We start from the raw sequence: 20266 nt of genomic DNA on the forward strand, positions 1-20266 counted from the left end.
ATTGACCTGTTTACTTCTGTTGAAAAGCGAAATGTTGAAAAGTTGAAACTCTTGTAAAACTGTGAAATGTTTTATTATTTATTATTAATATGTATGTGTTTATTTATTTGTGTATTGATTTTTTGTGTGTATTTGTTTATTATTAATACATGTATTTATTCATGTGTGTATTCATTAATGTTTTCATTTATTTATTTACAGTGATCCCTTGGCTTACGAACTTAAAAAGAGTTCCCAAAAAGAGTGTGTAATGCGAAAAGTGTTTTTCCCAAAAATTAATTTCCCATAGGAAACCATTAAAATGAGAATAATCCGTTCCCGTACACAAAATCTATCTTATTTTATGTATAATCATATCTAATATGACCTACTTTTTTTTCATCAGCCAATCATTGATCAACGTAATTTTCTTCCGCGAATTAATATCAGAAACGGACTAAAAAAATAGAATCGTCATTGGTCAGGCCCTACTAAAAAAGTTAGTGGATCCTTCAACACAGCAACGCCTCCTTCCCTTTGCCATGTTGATAAAAAACAGTGCTGCCCGTGATACAAATCTGCGTTTTTTTTTAATGACTCAGCAAAAACGTATTGTTCTTGGTAGGACGGAACAAAAACACACAAACTCAGCCAGTCCTGCAAGTTTGCGCGTGGGTTTGTTTGGTTTGTTCTATTTGGTTCGCATCAGCCATCGCAAAACGTTTTGGGTTAGTTTCACTTTTGGCTTTTGTTTTCTTCTTCTTCACATTCTACATTATGTATTTTTTTTTATAATTGTTTGTTGTCATGTGAAGCTACATCTTCACACTTTTCACCACTCATCAATAAATCGCAAGTAAAAGATATGAAAATAGGTAGGACGTCTCCACCCCCCACCCCCCTCACGTACACCCCTATGTTGCCCTCCCAACCCCCACACCACCACGGAAATCAAGTCATAAGACAAATCCTGTACATCAACGACCCCAAAATAAATAAATAAACAATAAAATAAATACATACAAATGTAAATAAACCCCATAAAGAGGCCAAAGAAAAAAAACTGGGGGGAAATACACCTCTATCAGTCACACAAGCCCAGGTTACATGAAAATGAGAAGGGGAGGGGGGTGTGTTTGAGTGCATCCAGACAGGATCAACACACACTAATGCACACATGCGCGCACACACACACACACACACACACACACACACACACACACACACACACACACACACACACACACACACATTCCTGTTTCAACGTTTTGTGAGGTCCAGATAACTCCAGATAAGGAGTGAGGACCACCTTTGCTGATGAGTTTAGAGAAGAACTAGTGGTCCATCTGAAGACTAAATGTCACCCCATTTCCCCCTTAAACTTCTTTAAAAACAAAGACAGAAAAACTGGACTTGAAACTGAAATAAACTGAAATAGGAGTGAGGACTCTGAATGGGTACATTCAAAGTCCTCACCCTTGTGGTGAATTTGGTTAAAATTTTGTTTTACTTTTTGTGGTATGATATTTTTCCTCTTATTAACCATGCACGCACACATACATAAACACACGCAGTGAGTAAAAAGTGTGTGTATCCAAGTGAAATGAAAATACACACCAGAAAATCATTTTGGGTGAATTTGTGAGGACCTTTCTGAAACTTAAACAGATGCATCTACAGACCCTCTAGAAGCCTTTAGAAAGAAAAACTTGTGAGGACCGGCCAAAAGGTCCTCACTACGTATGCTATAAAATGTTAGTGGTCCTCACAAGACTAGTCATACAAACACAGTCACACACAACCCCCCTTCCGTCTCCCACCTGCTCAACTCTTTGTTCCTATTTGGTTTCAGGGTGTCAGTCACTCATTTTTGCTTTGTGCATTCTTTTTATTATTATTTTATTTTGAAGGGGTTTTGGTAGTGGTGGTCCCAGCGCACCTATTCACCTTCCTCTTTTATCCACTCCCCCTGCAGCTTCTCTACCTTCTTCAACTACTTTTTGGTCCTTTGATACGAAGATCTTTGGGGACAAAGTGAAGGCGGGATGGATGGGAGGAACGGATGGAGGGGGAGGCTTCACCCCCACACACCTCCTCTTGTTTTTCAATTTTGTGTGTTTGTGTGTGTGTGTGTGTGTGTGTGTGTGTGTGTGTGTGTGTATGTGGTGGCTGCCACGGGCCTGACTTTGGTATCCGAGAGTGACGGTCTGTTGGGTGATGATGAAGGTGATGATGGAGATGATGAAGTATGGAGGCCATTGTGGAGAAAAAAAAAAATCAATAAATAAATACATACAAAATAAAGGATAAATAATGAAATAAGGCTTGTTTGCCTGTAGGATGTGCCCTGGCACAAAAACTTTGGTTTTGAGCAAACGTCCTGTTGCTACCGATGCAGGCCGATGAAACTTCCTGATAAAGCGTATTTTTGTTGTCTTTTTTTTGGCACAGAAAATATAAGGCAAGTGGAAAACAACAAGTGGATGTTTGATTTATGCATCTGATGTGAACAGGTGGGTGGGGTTTAGTTTTGAAGTAGTTTTGTGACACTAGGTCATTTTTATTGGTGTTTTGCATTTGACTAAAAATATCAGCCTGCGTGTTTTGGGTATTTTAGATGCTATAAACGTTTTTCTGATGTCAGTTAGGAAACAAAAAAAGTGGTGTCGGTTGTCCTTTAAGCGCCTGGTGGGTGAAAACAAGCAGTGTGTTAAATACCACCCGCCTGAAGCGGTCGGTGGTTGAAAACAAGCAGTGCGTTAAACCCCACCCGCCTGAGGCGCCCTGCAGATGAAAACAAGCAGTGTGTTAGGCGAGGTAGACATTTCGACAATTTAAACGTCACGCTGCGTGTGAAAAATCATAATGAAATTATCCTGAGTTATGAAATGCATGAAAATGGAGTCGGGATGTATCGGAAATGGCGGATCTGAATGCAAACGTATAAAGCTTTTCTTTCCGTTTCTTTTTTTTTCTATTTGGTTTTGAGTTTTTTGGTATTTGTAGGTTTTGGTTTTTGGTGTTGTTGCCTCCCATCATGCACTTGGTCTATTTCCTGACACTCCTCAGCTTCATGTTTTTTTTTGTTGTTTTTTTTTTTTTGGTTTTGAATCGCCTCTTCGCGTTCTCTGCCAACTCCCCCCATTTGTACATTTTTGGGGGTTTGGGAGAACGTTGGCGAGGTCGAGAGATGGCTTTGGTTGAAAAGCGACGCTTTTAAAGCTTGATGCCCCCCCCCGCCCCCACTCTCTATTGGGCTGTCACTCAGTCATAGCCCCGCCCAAGGGTGGAGGCGAGGCTTCGCTAAAGGAACAGAAAGAGGCGGGGCTTGAACAGGGTGAGTCATCGAGACACGAAGGCGGGCCCAGGAGGTGGGCCGCGTTGGGCGTCGGCGACTGGGCGAAGGCGAGCCGGGGGGTGACCCCCACCGGGCCGCTCAGCAGCCCCATGGCGGGTGGGGACGCCGTTGCCATGGAGATAGAGCCCGTCGCCATTGGCAGGAGGGTCGGGCGGTTGAGGAAGAGAGAAGGGCGCATTGAGGCGGGTACCCCGACGGGGCCGCCGCCGAGAATCATGTGACCAGCGCCCGTCTCCATGATTGACAGCTGACCGCCGCTCGCTGCCAGTGCTGTTGGCAGGGTAAGGAGGGCAATGGAGGGAGTGGTTTAAGGAAGGGGAAATGGAGGACGGGGGGAAGGAAGGACGTTCGGGAGAAAAATAGGGAAGCAACGAAGTCAAATAACTGTTATTTTTATATCGTGATTTTATTGGCCACCAGGGGACAAAATGCGTCAAAAAAATAAAAATTCAGGTAACATCCAACTTACAACCAGCTTGACTTACGACCACCCTTACGTACGACCACCCATACTTACGACCACCCATACTTACGACCACCGTAGTCTCTATTCAACATTTCGAATGGATTTCAACTTACGACCATTTTGACTTACGACCGTTTGGTCGGAAACGGAACTTGGTCGTAAGTCGGATGTTACCTGTATAGGGAAGGCTGTCACAATTAACTCATTCACTGCCATTCCCGAATTTATTTGGGAATTGAAAAGCATGACGTGGGCGCCATTCCTGAATTTGTTTGGGTTTTGGTTGTTCTTGCAGGGTGTACCGATAAAGCGCCGGCCAGACCTCTGGCAATATTTTTCCCTTCCACAAGGGGGTAGCATTTGCTATTTGTCCATGTTAGCGCTTTGTTGCAGCTTCAGCTGTTGTTAAAGCGCTCTGTAAATCAATATGTATGTATTGTATTTTGTACAGCTGCCCTCATTTTAAGCTCAGACAACTCCAGAGCCATATAACTTAGGAATTAACACTTTTTTTCCTGATAAAAGAAGAAGAAAGAAGGTTACATTCACACACCCACCTTGCATGGTAGCCAGCGGATTGCTACCCATGAGCGCCTGGTTCATCCCTGTGCTTACTCCCATCATCGTGTTCCTAAGAGACGGACAGACGGACGGACGGGTGCGTTTGTATTTTTTGTTTCACTCGAACGCAATCCTGTGTGGTAAACTCACCCAGTATTGAGGACGTGAGCCCCCAAACCTGGAGGGGCGGGGCTGGCTGTGCTATGAGGGGGCGGAGTCAAAGAAGAGGAAGTGGATCCGGCTGCCACGGAGCTCACGGGAGATGGTGACAAAGTGGCAGCTGAAAGGGGTGGGGGAAAAAAAATAAGATTAAGGATGAGGAGATACTATGCGGGGAGCGTGTCAAGTTTTACCCATGGTTTTGTTTGCTACTTTGGACATTTTTGTTCAGATAACTCTTTTGTTTGAGCTTTTGTTCCTGCTGTCTTTATTTGCAGTTTTAAAGGTGCTTCTAAATGAAATTTATTATTCTTATTAAGACTGTATCTATTAGCTAGCTAGGTAGCTATCTTTCTATCAATTTGAGTTACTTCCTGGTGGAGTGAATGCTGGTGCGTGTGGCTGCCGCTGCTCACCTACAGAAAATCTTATCTTGTGACTCTAAAGTGACCTTGAGAGTTTTGAAAGGTGCTTCTAAACGAAATGTATTATTATGATTATTACTGTATGTATTAGCTAGCTATCTACCTTACTATTTATTTGCTATCTGTTAGCTGTCTAGCTGGCTTGCTAGCTACCTAGCTAACTATCTAGCAAGCTATCGTTTAGCTATCTAGAGACTGTAAAGTGAGCTTGACAGTTTTGAAAGGTGCTTCTAAATGAAATTTATTATTATGATTATTACTGTATCTATTAGCTAGCTAGCTTTCTATCTATTTGAGTTACTTCCTGGTGGAGTGAATGCTGGTGCGTGTGGCTGCCGCTGCTCACCTACAGAAAATCTTATCCTGTGACTGTGAAGTGACCTTGAGAGTTTTGAAAGGTGCTGATAAATGAAATGTATTATTATTATTATTATTACTGTATCTATTAGCTAGTTAGCTACCATACTATTTATTTGCTATCTATTAGCTGTTTAGCTGGCTTGCTAGCTACCTAGCTATCGTTTAGCTATCGAGCCTGGTGCTCGCTCACCTGTTGTGCTGAGGCTGCTGCTGCTGCCCTGAGACATGCCTGGACTGGATATCTGCTAAAAATAAAGAATGGTAGGGGGTTGAAAACTAAAATCGGGGTGTGACGGCTGCGAAAGGGTGGTACCATGTGGGGGCTACAGCAGGGGGCTTTGTGCGTGACAGCGGGCGAGGTCTGGCCAGGTAGCGGCGGCGTTCCGCTGCAAGTGGGGTTGATACGTTTCTCCTTCTGCCGCCGGTTGCAAAACCACACGCGGATCACCTCCTTTTCCATGTTGAGCTGTTCGGCCATTAGCAGGATCTCCTCCGAGGTAGGCTTCTGGTTCTGAGGCCGCATGGCGAAAAGCGGCGTGAGGCCACAAACTACGTGTGTGGAGCGATACACGACGGCAGAAACTTTTACCGCGCAGAAGTTGCGCTCGAGTGCGACGCGCACGTTGGTCTCGATGCTGGTGCGCTTCTTTCGCCGTCGGCCTGCGAGACCCTCCAAGCCCAGCAGTGGGGAGGAGATGGAAGAAGGGCTGGGCAACATGCTGTCCACTGCCATGGTCTCTGTGGACAAAATCGCAAAATCCATGGAGGGAGATGATTGGAAATGTTGCTGCCAAATACAGTGATACCTTGGCTTACGAACTTAATTGGTTCCCAGACAGAGTGTGTAAGGCGAAAAGTGTGTATCTCAAAAATTAATTTCCCATAGGAAACCATTAAAATTAGAATAATCCGTTCCCAGGTCCCCATAAAACATAATTTTCTAATTTTCTAAGCCTTAAAACTACACAAAATATACCTTATTTTATATCAAATAAATGTGCTCTGGTATTATAATTAAAGAAATAAACTGTACTGTATATTAAAGTCATTTTATTGACCTTTGTGATGGTCGTTGATGGCTTGATGGAATGGAGTGGCCGCTTTCCTCAGCATTAAACACTTGATGAGGGACATAACCTTCTTCTTTCACCATCTTGAGGAATGATCTCTTTTAGGTGCTTTCTCTGCGATAATTTTACCTAGTTCCTCATCAATTGTGTTCTGTTTAGCTGGGTTGATAGCTTTTTGCATCATGTGTACAGATGGCTTGTGCGGGTTGTTTGTGGGTCCTGATGGATGATATATTTTAACCTTGCAGTCTACACTCTGCCTTTGAACTTTGAAACTCCCTCTGTCGTCTGCCTGGTTTAAGGAATAAGGTGGTGTTCACCTGCATCCCCGAGCCACTTCTCTAACAGAGGCTTGAGCTTGCACATGTTCTTGAAACTCAGGTTGAGGGCCTCAAAACGCGAGATGGTGGTCTGGCTGAAGTCGTTGCCGTACAGTTTGCCCATGGCGACGCCCACATCGCCCTGGCGGGAATACACACGTACGCACGCACAAAGTCAGAACATCACATTTTCAAAAAAGCACACACACACACCTACACGTTTATGCCACATGATGGGGACGAGGTGTGCAAAAGGTTTGCCCCGTGGGAACCCAATTTCAAACATGAAAATAATGTATTTATGAAACGCATAAAAATCTGATTTTCGGACACTTTTTTTTTTTTTAGCGGAGGCTGTAACTGCTATGAGATGATTAGTTGATGTAGCATCTTTTGCTAATGCTAATGCCACAATTTTAGAGTACAGTCATAGATGTGGAGTCAGTTCGGTGCACGTTTTCCCAATTCAAATGAATGTGAAACACACACACACACACACACACACGCACATACACACACACACGCACACACACACACACACACACACACACACACACACACACACACACACACACACACACACACACACACACACACACACGTGCAGTCTTTTCACATCACACTCCCAAAGTGGGCTTAAGGTGGTACCTGTGTGAATCCCAGCTTGATGCGGCGCTGCTTGAACGTGCGAGCAAATTGTTCCAGCTCTTCCAGGTCGCTGGGTTCCTCTTCCAGGTGGCCAACGTGGCCCCCAACCGTCATGGCCGAATTCAGGGATGCCACCATGGCGCCACTCGAGCCGGATGATGACCCCATTGAAGTAACGGCGGTCCCTGCGGTCATGGTGCTGACACCCGTGGACGCGGTGATGCTTCCACTAGCGTTGCTGCTTTTTTCCTTCTGTCAGAAGTGACACAAGTGGGACTAAGGGACATGTACTCATATGCTCTTTGACCTCCCTAGAAGGGAACTCGTGAGGAAAACATGCCGCAGTAGACAAGCTTAAAGTGCTATATAAATGTGTATCGGGTGCATACACGTTAAGTTTCATTTGCTACCAGCAAATTTTAGTTAATTGACGAAGCTTCTCGGATGACAAGCGAAACGTCCGACACCTTCAAAGATGACGGCCGAAGAAACCTTTTCATCGATGGACCACTCCTGTGTGACTGAGAGCTTACACCAGGGTTGTGTGTCAAAGTTATTTTTTGCCGCGGGCCACATTGTAGTTATGGTTACCTCTCGAGGGCCGTTATGAATTTGGGGAACCCATTAGAATGTTTAAATCCCTTCAAATATTACATATAGAGCACACAGCAAATTAATGAATAACTCGTTTTCAAATCTGAAGTCAAGAATAATGACTTTTATTGTGGTTGACATCCAAAAATATGAAATTTTGGCTCAGATTTTAGCAATCATCATGGAATTTAACAAGTTTGATTTGCTTTCGCGGACCGAAAAAAATGATGTGGCGGGCCGGATTTGGCCCGCGGGCCTTGACTTTGACACCTGTGGCTTACACAGACGTTAAGTTCCAGAATTCATAAATAAGGAGATTTTTGTACTCGCGACTCTGTGGCGCGTGTTAAAATAATGTGAGTGTTACAAAAGTGTAAATTAGAATTATTTCATCAGGAATTAATTATTTTTTAATTGAAACAATTAATTAACCCGGAAATAACACACACGCATTTAACTCCGAATTTTAACTCCGAATTCCGACTTTCAACTAAGCTGTTGTTAAAGCGCTATATAAACCAATATCTATGTATATCATTGTATTGTATTTTGAACAGCCGCCCTCATTTTAAGCTCATATAACTTCAGACTCAAATTTCATCCCTGTGACCTTGAGAGTTTAGAAAGGTGCTTGTAAATGAAATTTATTATTATTATTATTATTATCATCATCATTGTTATGTATTAGCTAGATAGCTTTCTATCTATTTGAGTGACTTCCGGGTTGAGTGAACGCTGGCGCGTGTGGCTGCCGCTGCTCACCCACAGAAAACTTATCCTGTGACTGTAAAGTGACCTTGAGAGTTTTGCAAGGCGCTTAGAAATGAAATGTATTATTCTTATTATTATTATTATTGTTATTAAATAGGGTGTCACCAGCCTGTTGGGGAAATTTGGTTGGTTATTTAGGAATTAACTGTTTTTTTTCCTGACGAAAAAAAGAGAGTCTAAGCTAAGGTTTCTTACACTGCATATCGAATGTTTATATCGTCCTAAAACACAATATTCTGCGGGTCCTGCAATTTGAGTGAAAATGACAAAAGCCATGTCACTGGAGTGGACACATTTTTTTGCACATCATGTGGCAGTGAATAAGCGCGAAAAAAAGTATAAAAGTATAAAAAGTGAACATAGAACAAAAGGTTGTCCATTCTGAAATTTGGCCCACAGCGCCAAACAAGGACCGACAGCATCCGACAGGCCGCTTTAGCTGCTCACCTGGGATTGGAGGCCCAGACGAGACGTAGTTGTCGTCGGCGTCGCCGTCAATAGCCCCGCCGTGCTTTGCTGAGGTAGCTGGATAAGATTGGATGTGGAGAGCAAAGCTGCGATGGGGAAACGACGACGACAAGTAGGACAAAAACAGTCAGACAAGCCACCCTTGAACGTTTCAACATTTCTTCCTCCAGCAGTTATTTGGCGCTTTTTACCTTGTTGCTGCTGTTGCTGAGTCTGGGAAGGAGGCTGCGATAGAAGAAACTGCGGCGGGGGCTGAAGTGGGTGACCCGGCATGAGAAGCATCTGCTGGAGTTGGAGCAACTGCTGGATGTCCTGCAAGACCACAACAAAAAAAAAACAAACTTGATGGCACTTTTACCAACCGAATTTCCTCAACAGGCTGGTGACACCCTATTTAATAATAATAATAATAATAATACATTTCATTTCTAAGCGCCTTGCAAAACTCTCAAGGTCACTTTACAGTCACAGGATAAGTTTTCTGTGGGTGAGCAGCGGCAGCCACACGCGCCAGCGTTCACTCAACCCGGAAGTCACTCAAATAGATAGAAAGCTATCTAGCTAATACATAATAATAATAATAATAATAATAATAATAATAATAATAATAATAATAAATTTTATTTACAAGCACCTTTCTAAACTCTCAAGGTCACAGGGATGACATTTGAAAGAGGGAAATTAAACCAGACTAGTAGATAGCTAATAGATAGCCAACATATAGCTAGCTAGATAGCTAGCCACCTAGATAGTTATATAGATAGCTAGCTAGATTGTTCGTGATAAAAAAGATGTACTCAAAAAAAATTACTTTACTCAACCCGGAAGTAACGCACACATTTAACTCAGAATTCCGACTTGAAACTCAGAATTCCGACTTTTAACGCAGCATTCCAACCATTAACTAAGAATTCCGACATTTAATTCAGAATTCCGACTTTTAACTCAGAATTCCGACTTTTAACGCAGAATTTCGACCTTTAACTCAGAATTCGGACTTTTAACACAGAATTCGGACTTTTAACTCAGAATTCCGACTTTTAACGCAGCATTCCAACCATTAACTCAGAATTCCGACATTTAATTCAGAATTCCGACTTTTAACTCAGAATTCGGACTTTTAACTCAGAATTTGGACTTTTAACTCAGAATTCCGACTTTTAACGCAGAATTTCGACCTTTAACTGAGAATTCCGACTTTTAACGCAGCATTCCAACCATTAACTCAGAATTCCGACATTTAATTCAGAATTCCGACTTTTAACTCAGAATTCCGACATTTAATTCAGAATTCCGACTTTTAACTCAGAATTCCGACTTTTAACGCAGAATTTCGACCTTTAACTCAGAATTCGGACTTTTAACACAGAATTCGGACTTTTAACTCAGAATTCCGACTTTTAACGCAGCATTCCAACCATTAACTCAGAATTCCGACATTTAATTCAGAATTCCGACTTTTAACTCAGAATTCGGACTTTTAACTCAGAATTTGGACTTTTAACTCAGAATTCCGACTTTTAACGCAGAATTTCGACCTTTAACTGAGAATTCCGACTTTTAACGCAGCATTCCAACCATTAACTCAGAATTCCGACATTTAATTCAGAATTCCGACTTTTAACTCAGAATTCCGACATTTAATTCAGAATTCCGACTTTTAACTCAGAATTCCGACTTTTAACGCAGAATTTCGACCTTTAACTCAGAATTCGGACTTTTAACTCAGAATTCGGACTTTTAACTCAGAATTCCGACTTAACGCAGCATTCCAACCATTAACTCAGAATTCCGACATTTAATTCAGAATTCCGACTTTTAACTCAGAATTTGGACTTTTAACTCAGAATTCCGACTTTTAACGCAGAATTTCGACCTTTAACTGAGAATTCCGACTTTTAACGCAGCATTCCAACCATTAACTCAGAATTCCGACATTTAATTCAGAATTCCGACTTTTAACTCAGAATTCCGACATTTAATTCAGAATTCCGACTTTTAACTCAGAATTCCGACTTTTAACGCAGAATTTCGACCTTTAACTCAGAATTCGGACTTTTAACTCAGAATTCGGACTTTTAACTCAGAATTCCGACTTAACGCAGCATTCCAACCATTAACTCAGAATTCCGACATTTAATTCAGAATTCCGACTTTTAACTCAGAATTTGGACTTTTAACTCAGAATTCCGACTTTTAACGCAGAATTTCGACCTTTAACTGAGAATTCCGACTTTTAACGCAGCATTCCAACCATTAACTCAGAATTCCGACATTTAATTCAGAATTCCGACTTTTAACTCAGAATTCCGACATTTAATTCAGAATTCCGACTTTTAACTCAGAATTCCGACTTTCAACTAAGCAGTTGTCAAAGCGCGATATAAACCAATATGTATGTATTGCATTGTATTTTGGATAGCTGCTCTCATTTCAAGCTCATATAACTCCATACCCATATCATTTAGGATTTAACTCTTTTTTTTTCCTGATGAAAGAAGAGAGTCTAACGTTTCTTACGCCGAATTGAATGTTTATGTCGTCCTAAAACTCCATATTCTGTGGGTCCTGGAATTTGAGCGAAAATGACAAAAACCCTGGCATTGGAGTGGACACATTTTTGCACCTCGTCTGGCAGTGAATGAATTTTGTGAATATTTGTGTTTGGGATGCTGTGCTTTATACCTGCACCGTCAGCTGGATTGGTTGAGAGAGGGCCAGCTGAGGCGGTGGAGGAGGAGCTTGGACGGTCATTTCCTGTTTGACGGCTTGCTGCTGTCGAGATGTTTGGCTTTGCTGTTGTTGTTGTTGTTGTTGTTGTTGTTGTTGTTGTTGCTGGGCGGCAGCGTGAGCGGCGTTGGACTGCTGGACAGCGGCGGCCAGGAGTTGAGCTTGAGCCTGTTGGAGGAGCAGCTGCTGCTGGGCCGGCAGGAGTGAGGCCAGCTGCCACGATAAAACATGAGACAGAAAGACAGAAAATGAAGTTAGGACAGGAAATGAAGTCCACTCCTCCCACCAAAAAGAAATAAAGAAAAAATTACATTTCAACAAAATATATCAAATAAAAAGTAAAATAATAATAATTACAACAATAATTAAAAGTAAATTAACAATATTATGACTACTACTTCTACTACTAATAATAATAACATTAAAAATAATAATAACAATAACAATACTACAACTACTTCTACAACGACTACTACTAATCATAATAAAAATACTACTACTACTACTACAATTACTATTACGACTACTTCTCCTACCAATAGTAATAATAATAGTAACACTACTACTACTACTACTATTACTACTAGTAATAATAATACCAATAACACTAATAAAATTAATAATAATACTATGACGACTACTTCTACTATGACTACTACTACAGTGAGACCTCAACTTACGAACTTAATTGGTTCCCAGACAGAGTGTGTAAGGCAAAAAGTGTGTATCTCAAAAAAAAAAATCCCATAGGAAACCATTAAAATGGGAATAATCCGTTCCCGGGTTTTCATAAAATATAATTTTTAACTAAATAAGCCTTAAAACTACACACAACATACCTTATTCTATGTATAATAAATGTGCTATTGTATTGTAATGTAAGAAATACACTGCATTGTGGGGTTTTTTTCGGTCCTATCATAGTAAAATTATCAGCAAAAAGCTCCAAGTAGGGGATCGACGTGTGCATTCAATGAGAGGGTGTGTGCAAAGTAGCACCGGCTGGAGTGCTGTTCGATCGTGTGCTTCCGCCGAAGATCACTCCGCCAGCCGTGGTGGGTGTGTATTATGAAAATAGTGCTTATTATAAGGTTTAATTTTCATAAATTAGAGGTTCTTAAGACGAAAAGTTTGTAAGATAAGGTGTTTGTAAGTTGAGGTCTCACTGTAATCATAATAAAAATAATACTACCACTATTACTATTATGACTACTTCTACTACTAATAACAATAATAATACTATTACTACCTATAATAATAATAATAATCGTAATAACAATACGACTACTACTATTAAGAACAACAACAATAATAATAATAATAATAATAATAATAATAATAATAATAATAATAATAAGAAGAAGAAGAAGAAGAAGAAGAAGAACAAGAAGAAGAACAATATTATTATTACTACTACGAAATATAATAATAATAATAATAATAATAATAATAACCCCCGACTCATTAAAAAAAACATCACACACACCTTTATTTGCCTTGACAAATACACAAAAGTGAATCATTTTTGTTGCTCACCCCCGCCAGCTGACTGCCGGCCAGCATTAGCTGCGTGTGGTGGTGCTGCGCCTGCGCCTGCGCCTGCGCCTGCTGCTGTTGTTGCTGCTGCTGAGAAGATGGCGGCACGGTGCTACGGGTCCTTACACAACTTTCTTCCGCCTTCACCTGACACGTATAAAAAAAAAACACACACACGTTTATTATATATATATATATATATATATATATATATATATATATATATATATATATATATATATATATATATATATATATAAACAAGCACACACCTTGCTGGCTGGTGTGGGCAAAAGGCTGAAGGGGCTGCTTTCCATCGGCTGCAACTTGTGGAAGAAAAAAAGAATTATTTTGAAAAATATGAATTAAGATACACAATATGAGTAAATAAGTATACATTAAAAATATTTTTGGGCATAAATAAGGGAGGAAAGAAAACAATGGTTTGCAATTTTGAAGTAAAAATAAACAATTTGCACATTAAAAGAATGCTGACTAACCTGCTCATCTGGATTGTTTCCTTCTGAATCTGAAACATATATCGGATGTAAAATGAGACGAGGTAAGAAATAAGAAAAAAAAAAAACCGCGAACAGGATTATTTGTGTACCTGAACCATCACCGGGATAGTCCGGCCCGGCCTTCTGCTCCTCTGCTTTGGACATCCTGATATCTGCAAATATAAAAAAAGATGGGAAAGTGAAGAAGGCTTGTTATGTATAACGCTAAGCAACTACAAATAAGAGTGAATGAGATTTCAAGGATAAAAAAAAATCATAAAAATGATGAAATCTGAATTTATTCAGGAAGGACTTCATTGCATCGTTTATTTTTATTTTGAAAATCCAATTAGCCAGCCCGACAAGAAAGCATTTCATATATAAGTATAAGCAACTACAAATAATACTGAAAGAAATATCAAGGCTAAGCTAAGAAAAAAAAATAATTAAAATGATGAAATCTGAATTTATTCAGGAAGGACTTAATTGAATCGTTTATTTTTATTTTGAAAATCCAATTAGCCAGCCCGACAAGAAAGCATTTCATATATAAGTATAAGCAACTACAAATAAGAGTGAAAGAAATGTCAAGGCTGAGCTAATAAATTAAAATTATAAAAATTATGAAATCTGAATTTATTCACATTGTTGATTTGCTTTTATTTTGAAAACCAGATCAGCCATCCCGAGAGGAATCAATACAGCCTCCCCCCACGTCAAAGTAACGAATTGACCGCCACGCTTCAAATCAACAAAAAAACACGACGCAAACGATGGAGTTGACAAGAGAGTCGTTGCCGTTGACGACCGATGGTGGCGACCTTTCGGAACCAAGGTCGTGATTGCAAGGACGGAGAGGAAGGAAGTGCTTACACCAGCAACCGTTTGCTTCTTTCTTTCTCTTTTGGATTTCAGTTACTCGGACATGACGCACAACCTCAAAATATTTCATTTTATCCTTTTTTTATGTCTTAATATGATGCTCGATGGCTGCCGACAGATCTTCCTTATGTTATATGTATATATAAATTTAGACTATAAGAATATTTGCCAAATTACAGACGCCTACTCGGTGTGTGCCTTTTTAATGCAGTTACATAAGTCTGCCACAGGGTGGCAGCAATCTCCATCTAACACACACAAAAAAAAAAAGAATGCTCTCCAGACAGGCCACATCATTAGGGATGATATCCATTGATATCCAATGATGCATCGGACGTTTTTAGTCTCATAACTGCATAAAAGATTAGAAACTTCACACGCGTGATCACACATAAACCCACACACACACAGACATACACAATGGTAACCAAGCATCTGCACACGATAAGAAAAATGCGTAAATTGACATTTTTTTAGCGAGACTGGAAACATAATGGATTAATTTGTTTTATGTGTGTGTGTGGCCGTGCGTGCGTGTGTGTGTGTTTCAAATTCATTTGAATTGCGAACTGAATCCATATCTACAACTATACTCTAAAATTTTGACATCAGCATTAGCATTAGCAATAATTAATATGTAATATTAGCAATAATAAATGCTACATCAACTAGCCATGTCATAGCAGTTACAGCCTCCGCAAAAAAAAAAATGCGTCCTAAAATCACATTTTTATGAGTTTCATAAATATATTCTATGTTTGAAATTGGGTTCCCACGGGGCAAACCTTTCACACACCTCGTCCCCACCATGTTGTATAAACATGTAGGTGTGTGTGTGCATGTGTGTTGCAAATTCATTTGAATTGGAACGTACTGCACCGAACTAAATCCACATCTACAACTATACACTAAAATGGTGACGTTAGCATTAGCCTAAAATGCTACATCAACGAGCCATTTCGTAGCAGTTACAGTGTCCTCAAAAAAACGTCCAAAATCACATTTTTATGAGTTTCATAAATCTAATTTTTTCATGTTTGAAATTAGGTTCCCACGGGACAAACCTTTCACACTCCTAGTCCCCACCATGTCGCATAAACGTGTAGGTGTGTGTCATGGAATGGCAGGAGGGGTCCTAAACTGGCCTCTCGACATCACCCCTCCGCTTTTGTTGCCCACTTACCCGGCCTAAGTTATGCCTGTCAGGGGCCCATGACAGACGGTGCGTGGGTTTGTGTGTGTGTGTTTGTGTGTGTGTGTTTTAAGGGGTGAGGGGCCATGGGTAACTCCGTTTGGCGTGTGGAGGTCAGAGTTCATGCACATGGCCGCAGCCGCGTCCCGCTTGCACGCACGCACACACTCAAGCTGCCTGCCTTCTCCACCTGTCCCCAACGGGCGCGTGTATACACACACACACACACACACACACACACACACACACACACACACACACACACACACACACACACACACACACACACACACACACACACACACACACACACAAAAGCTCAAGTTCAGTGTCTGTTTAGGACGGAAACAAAGGCCAGTTGATTTCAACTCAACCCCAAATAACTCAAATAGATAGAAAGCTAGCTAGCTTGTTAATAGCCAGTTAATATCTAATAGATAGCCAGTTAGGTAGCCAGCCAGGTAGCCAGCCAAGTAGCCACCTGGATAGCCAGATAGCTAATAGACAGCAAAATAGATAGCTAGCTAGTAACCAGCCAGGTAGCCAGCTAGATAGCCAGATAGCTAATAGACAGCAAATAGATAGGTAGTTAGGCACTCAGCTAGAGAGCTAGATAGCTAACTGACAGCAAATAGAAAGCTAGCCAGGTAGCCAGCCAGATAGCTAATAGACAGCAAATAGATAGCTAGCTAGTAACCAGCCAGGTAGCCAGCTAGGTAGCCAGCTAGATAGCCAGATAGCTAACTGACAGCAAATAGAAAGCTAGACAGCTAGATAGCCAGATAGCTAATATACAGCAACTTCGAATATAATATACATCTGGAACGATATGTGTGTGTGTTGATTATTAAGGATAAGCATATCTGCTAGCCAAAACATGCTAACACCTAAGTGCTTTTCACACAAAACTCACACAATATAAACATTCAAGCGCACACTCACAAACGCACAAACTAAGGTCCAAACACACTTACATACTCATTCACACAAAACACACACACACACACGCAAACACAAAAATAAATAATAAAAGACAAAAACAGAAACACACACAAAACCACCACATGCGTATACAAACATACGTACACACACACACACACACACACACACACACACACGATTTTAAGACTTCCTGTAAAAGTGTCCACAGGCGGGAGATGTTTCAAGGTTTAGGACGCAATGCTGTCGTCACGCTCGCGCACACACACACACACACACATACATACACACGCGCGCGCACACACACACACACACACACACACACACACACACACACACACACACACACACACACCCAAACTATCCCAAGAGTGTTTATTATACCCGATGCCGCGGCTGTTTCTCGCACCACATATTTCAGCGGCTATCGATCCCTCGGACTCCCGACAAGACAATAATGGCAGCGCCTTTCCGTCGCCATTATTACCGGGCCTTCCCGGAGGACGGCGGCAGAAAAAAAAAATAGAGAGATAATTTTAAAATAAAGGAAGGAGAAAAGACGGAAAAGACGGCGGCAGCCATGTTCAAAGTTGCCGTCTGTCTACCACAGAAGCCAATGGCGGCTGACCGACAAGATGGCGGAGAAAAGCTTCAAATGGAGGCGGATGTTACATGTGTTTATCGAGAACATTTCGCTTTTATTCACCCCCCCCCCCCTCCAAAATAAAAGAAATTAAAATTAAAATTTAAATGGAAATTTTGTGGGGGGATTAATTATTTGCGAACACCAATATTCTAAGTCGGGGCCACTAAACTCCATGCAACATAATAAATATATAAACACATAAATAAATACATAAATACATAAGTAAATAAATAAACAAACGGATAGAAAGATAAATAGATATAAATATAAATATACCTAAATATAAATAAATAACTAAATAAATAAATAACTAACTAACTAAATAAATAAATAAATAAATAAATAAATAAATAAATAAATAAATACATACATAAATAAATAAATCGCAATAAATAAACAGATATATAAAAAAATAATGGACCAAAAAAAAGATAAATAGCTGGATAGATAAATAGAAAAATAATACAAATATAAATATACCTAAATATAAATAAATAAATAAATAAATAAATAAATAAATAAATCGCAATAAATAAAGAGATATATAAAAAAATAATGGACCAAAAAAAAGATAAATAGCTGGATAGATAAATAGAAAAATAATATAAATATAAAAATACCTATATATATATATATAAATATAAATATACCTAAATATAAAAAAAACAAGTAAATAGATAGATATAAATAGAGTATATCCCAAAAAAATAATCAGATTAAAAAAAATAATGGACAAATAAATAAAAAACAAAAACATTGATAAATAGATGGATAGATAAATAATATAAATATAAATATACATAAACATAAAAAAATAAGTAAATAGATAGATATAAATACAGTGTATCACAAAAAAATAATCAGATAGATTAAAAAAAAATAATGGACAAATAAATAGAAAACAATAAAATTGATAAATAGATGGATAGATAAATAAATAGATAAATAATATAAATATAAATATACCTAAATATAAATAAATATGTAAATAGATAGATATAAATATATCGCAATAATTAAACAGATATATAAAAAATAAATAAATGGACAAATAAATAAAAAAAACAAAAAATGGATACATTGATAGACATAAATAGATTAAAAATATAAATATACCGAAATATAAACAAATAAATATGTAAATAAATAGATATAAATATATCGCAATAATTAAACAGATATATAAACAAATAAATAAATTGACAAAAAAAAAAAAAAAATGGATACATTGATAGAGACATAAATAGATTAAAAATATAAATATACCTAAATATGATTAAATAAATATGTAAATAGATAGATATAAATCTATCACAGTAAATAAACAGATGGATAAAAAAATAAATGGACAAATAAATAAAAATCCAAAATGGATAAATAGACAAATCAATAGATAAATAACAGAAATATAAATCGACCTTAATATAAACAAATAAATATGTCAATAAATACATAGATATAAATATATTGCAATAAATAAACAGATTGATAAAAAAAATGAAATAAATAGATAGATAGATAGATAGATAGATAGATAGATAGATAGATAGATAGATAGATAGATAGATAGATAGATAGATAGGTAGGTAGGTAGGTAGGTAGGTAGGTAGATAGATAGATAGATAGATAGATAGATAGATAGATAGATAGATAGATAGATAGATAGATAGATAGATAGATAGATAGATAGATAGATAGATAGATAGATAGATAGGTAGGTAGGTAGGTAGGTAGGTAGGTAGATAGATAGATAGATAGATAGATAGATAGATAGATAGATAGATAGATAGATAGATAGATAGATAGATAGATAGATAGATAGATAGATAGATAGATAGATAGATAGATAGATAGATAGATAGTCACTATTGGTGCATGTGCCATTATTTATGTTCTCTGAAAATAAACAATCTATGGCTACGTCTTACTTGAAATACACCTAAAATGAGACAAAACAAAAGAATAAATAAACATCTAAACAGGAATCATGTACTTGGCCTTCCAATGTTGACGTTTTGGATCGTATCAACTTGTCAGCGTGAGCGAGCGTCGGTTGATTGCGGACACCTTAAATTGTCTGCCAATTAACGCCGTCTCTCGTCTGACCCTTTTGCTCGGCGTCCGTCTCCCTGCTCAGTTAATACCTCTTCAAACCCCCCCCCCCCCCCCCCCCCTGCGATCCATGCTCCGAAAACCTTCATTGGCCTGCTTAAATCACAGAAATATAAATTATGGAGCGTATTTATTCAAACAGCATTAATTATAAAATAGCGGCAGGGTGGAAGGACGGACGGTTGCGGGAGTTAAAGCAAGGTGGAGGGGTGGGGGCAATGAGGGTGTGTGTATGTGTGTGAGGGGGGAAAGGGGTAGAGGTGAGGGGGTCTAGGAAATTGGTGAGGCTAGCGGAACAGAACCCCATCACCCCCCCCCAAAAAAAAAAAAATCTCCACACACCCTCCCCTCCTTCCCCGGCTCTGCTTTGTATTCCGCGGAGATGACAGGGGGAAGCTTTATTGCTCTGAGTCGGTATCGATCGGGGCCCCGCCAAAGGGGGTACTCAGAGCCACGCGTGTCGAGGCCCCTTTTGCAGGAACCTCCAGCTCAGCGACGACAGTGCGCACGTTGATTCGACTCACAAAGCTTTGTGAGTCCGCTTGATCTT

General features: G+C 39.4%; 1 protein-coding gene across 2 annotated transcripts in view; it reads right to left on the reverse strand.

Moving 5' to 3' along the window:
• Nucleotides 1-1812: 1812 nt before the first annotated feature.
• The window catches only part of LOC148883124 (POU domain, class 2, transcription factor 2-like), a 40592-nt gene continuing 22138 nt past the window's right edge, over nt 1813-20266 (reverse strand). The window contains exons 2-16 of one of the 2 annotated variants that reach the window (XM_089023295.1): nt 14056-14118; nt 13946-13974; nt 13718-13771; nt 13446-13592; nt 11865-12122; nt 9371-9491; nt 9159-9265; nt 7347-7598; nt 6699-6840; nt 5898-6046; nt 5622-5819; nt 5499-5550; nt 4515-4644; nt 4361-4434; nt 1813-3607 (exon numbers count right to left, since the gene is read on the reverse strand). In XM_089023295.1, the coding sequence (XP_088879421.1) occupies nt 3240-3607; nt 4361-4434; nt 4515-4644; nt 5499-5550; nt 5622-5819; nt 5898-6046; nt 6699-6840; nt 7347-7598; nt 9159-9265; nt 9371-9491; nt 11865-12122; nt 13446-13592; nt 13718-13771; nt 13946-13974; nt 14056-14118 (2144 nt within the window). In that variant the 3' untranslated portion in view covers nt 1813-3239. Of the gene's footprint in view, nt 3608-4360; nt 4435-4514; nt 4645-5498; nt 5554-5621; nt 5820-5897; nt 6047-6698; nt 6841-7346; nt 7599-9158; nt 9266-9370; nt 9492-11864; nt 12123-13445; nt 13593-13717; nt 13772-13945; nt 13975-14055; nt 14119-20266 lie in introns of both variants that reach the window. The other variant, XM_089023294.1, reaches the window with a different exon arrangement.

Source organism: Hippocampus bargibanti, linkage group LG20 (genome assembly GCF_051943395.1).
Source record: "Hippocampus bargibanti isolate YZ-2025 linkage group LG20, ASM5194339v1, whole genome shotgun sequence".
Taxonomy (NCBI): domain Eukaryota; kingdom Metazoa; phylum Chordata; class Actinopteri; order Syngnathiformes; family Syngnathidae; genus Hippocampus; species Hippocampus bargibanti.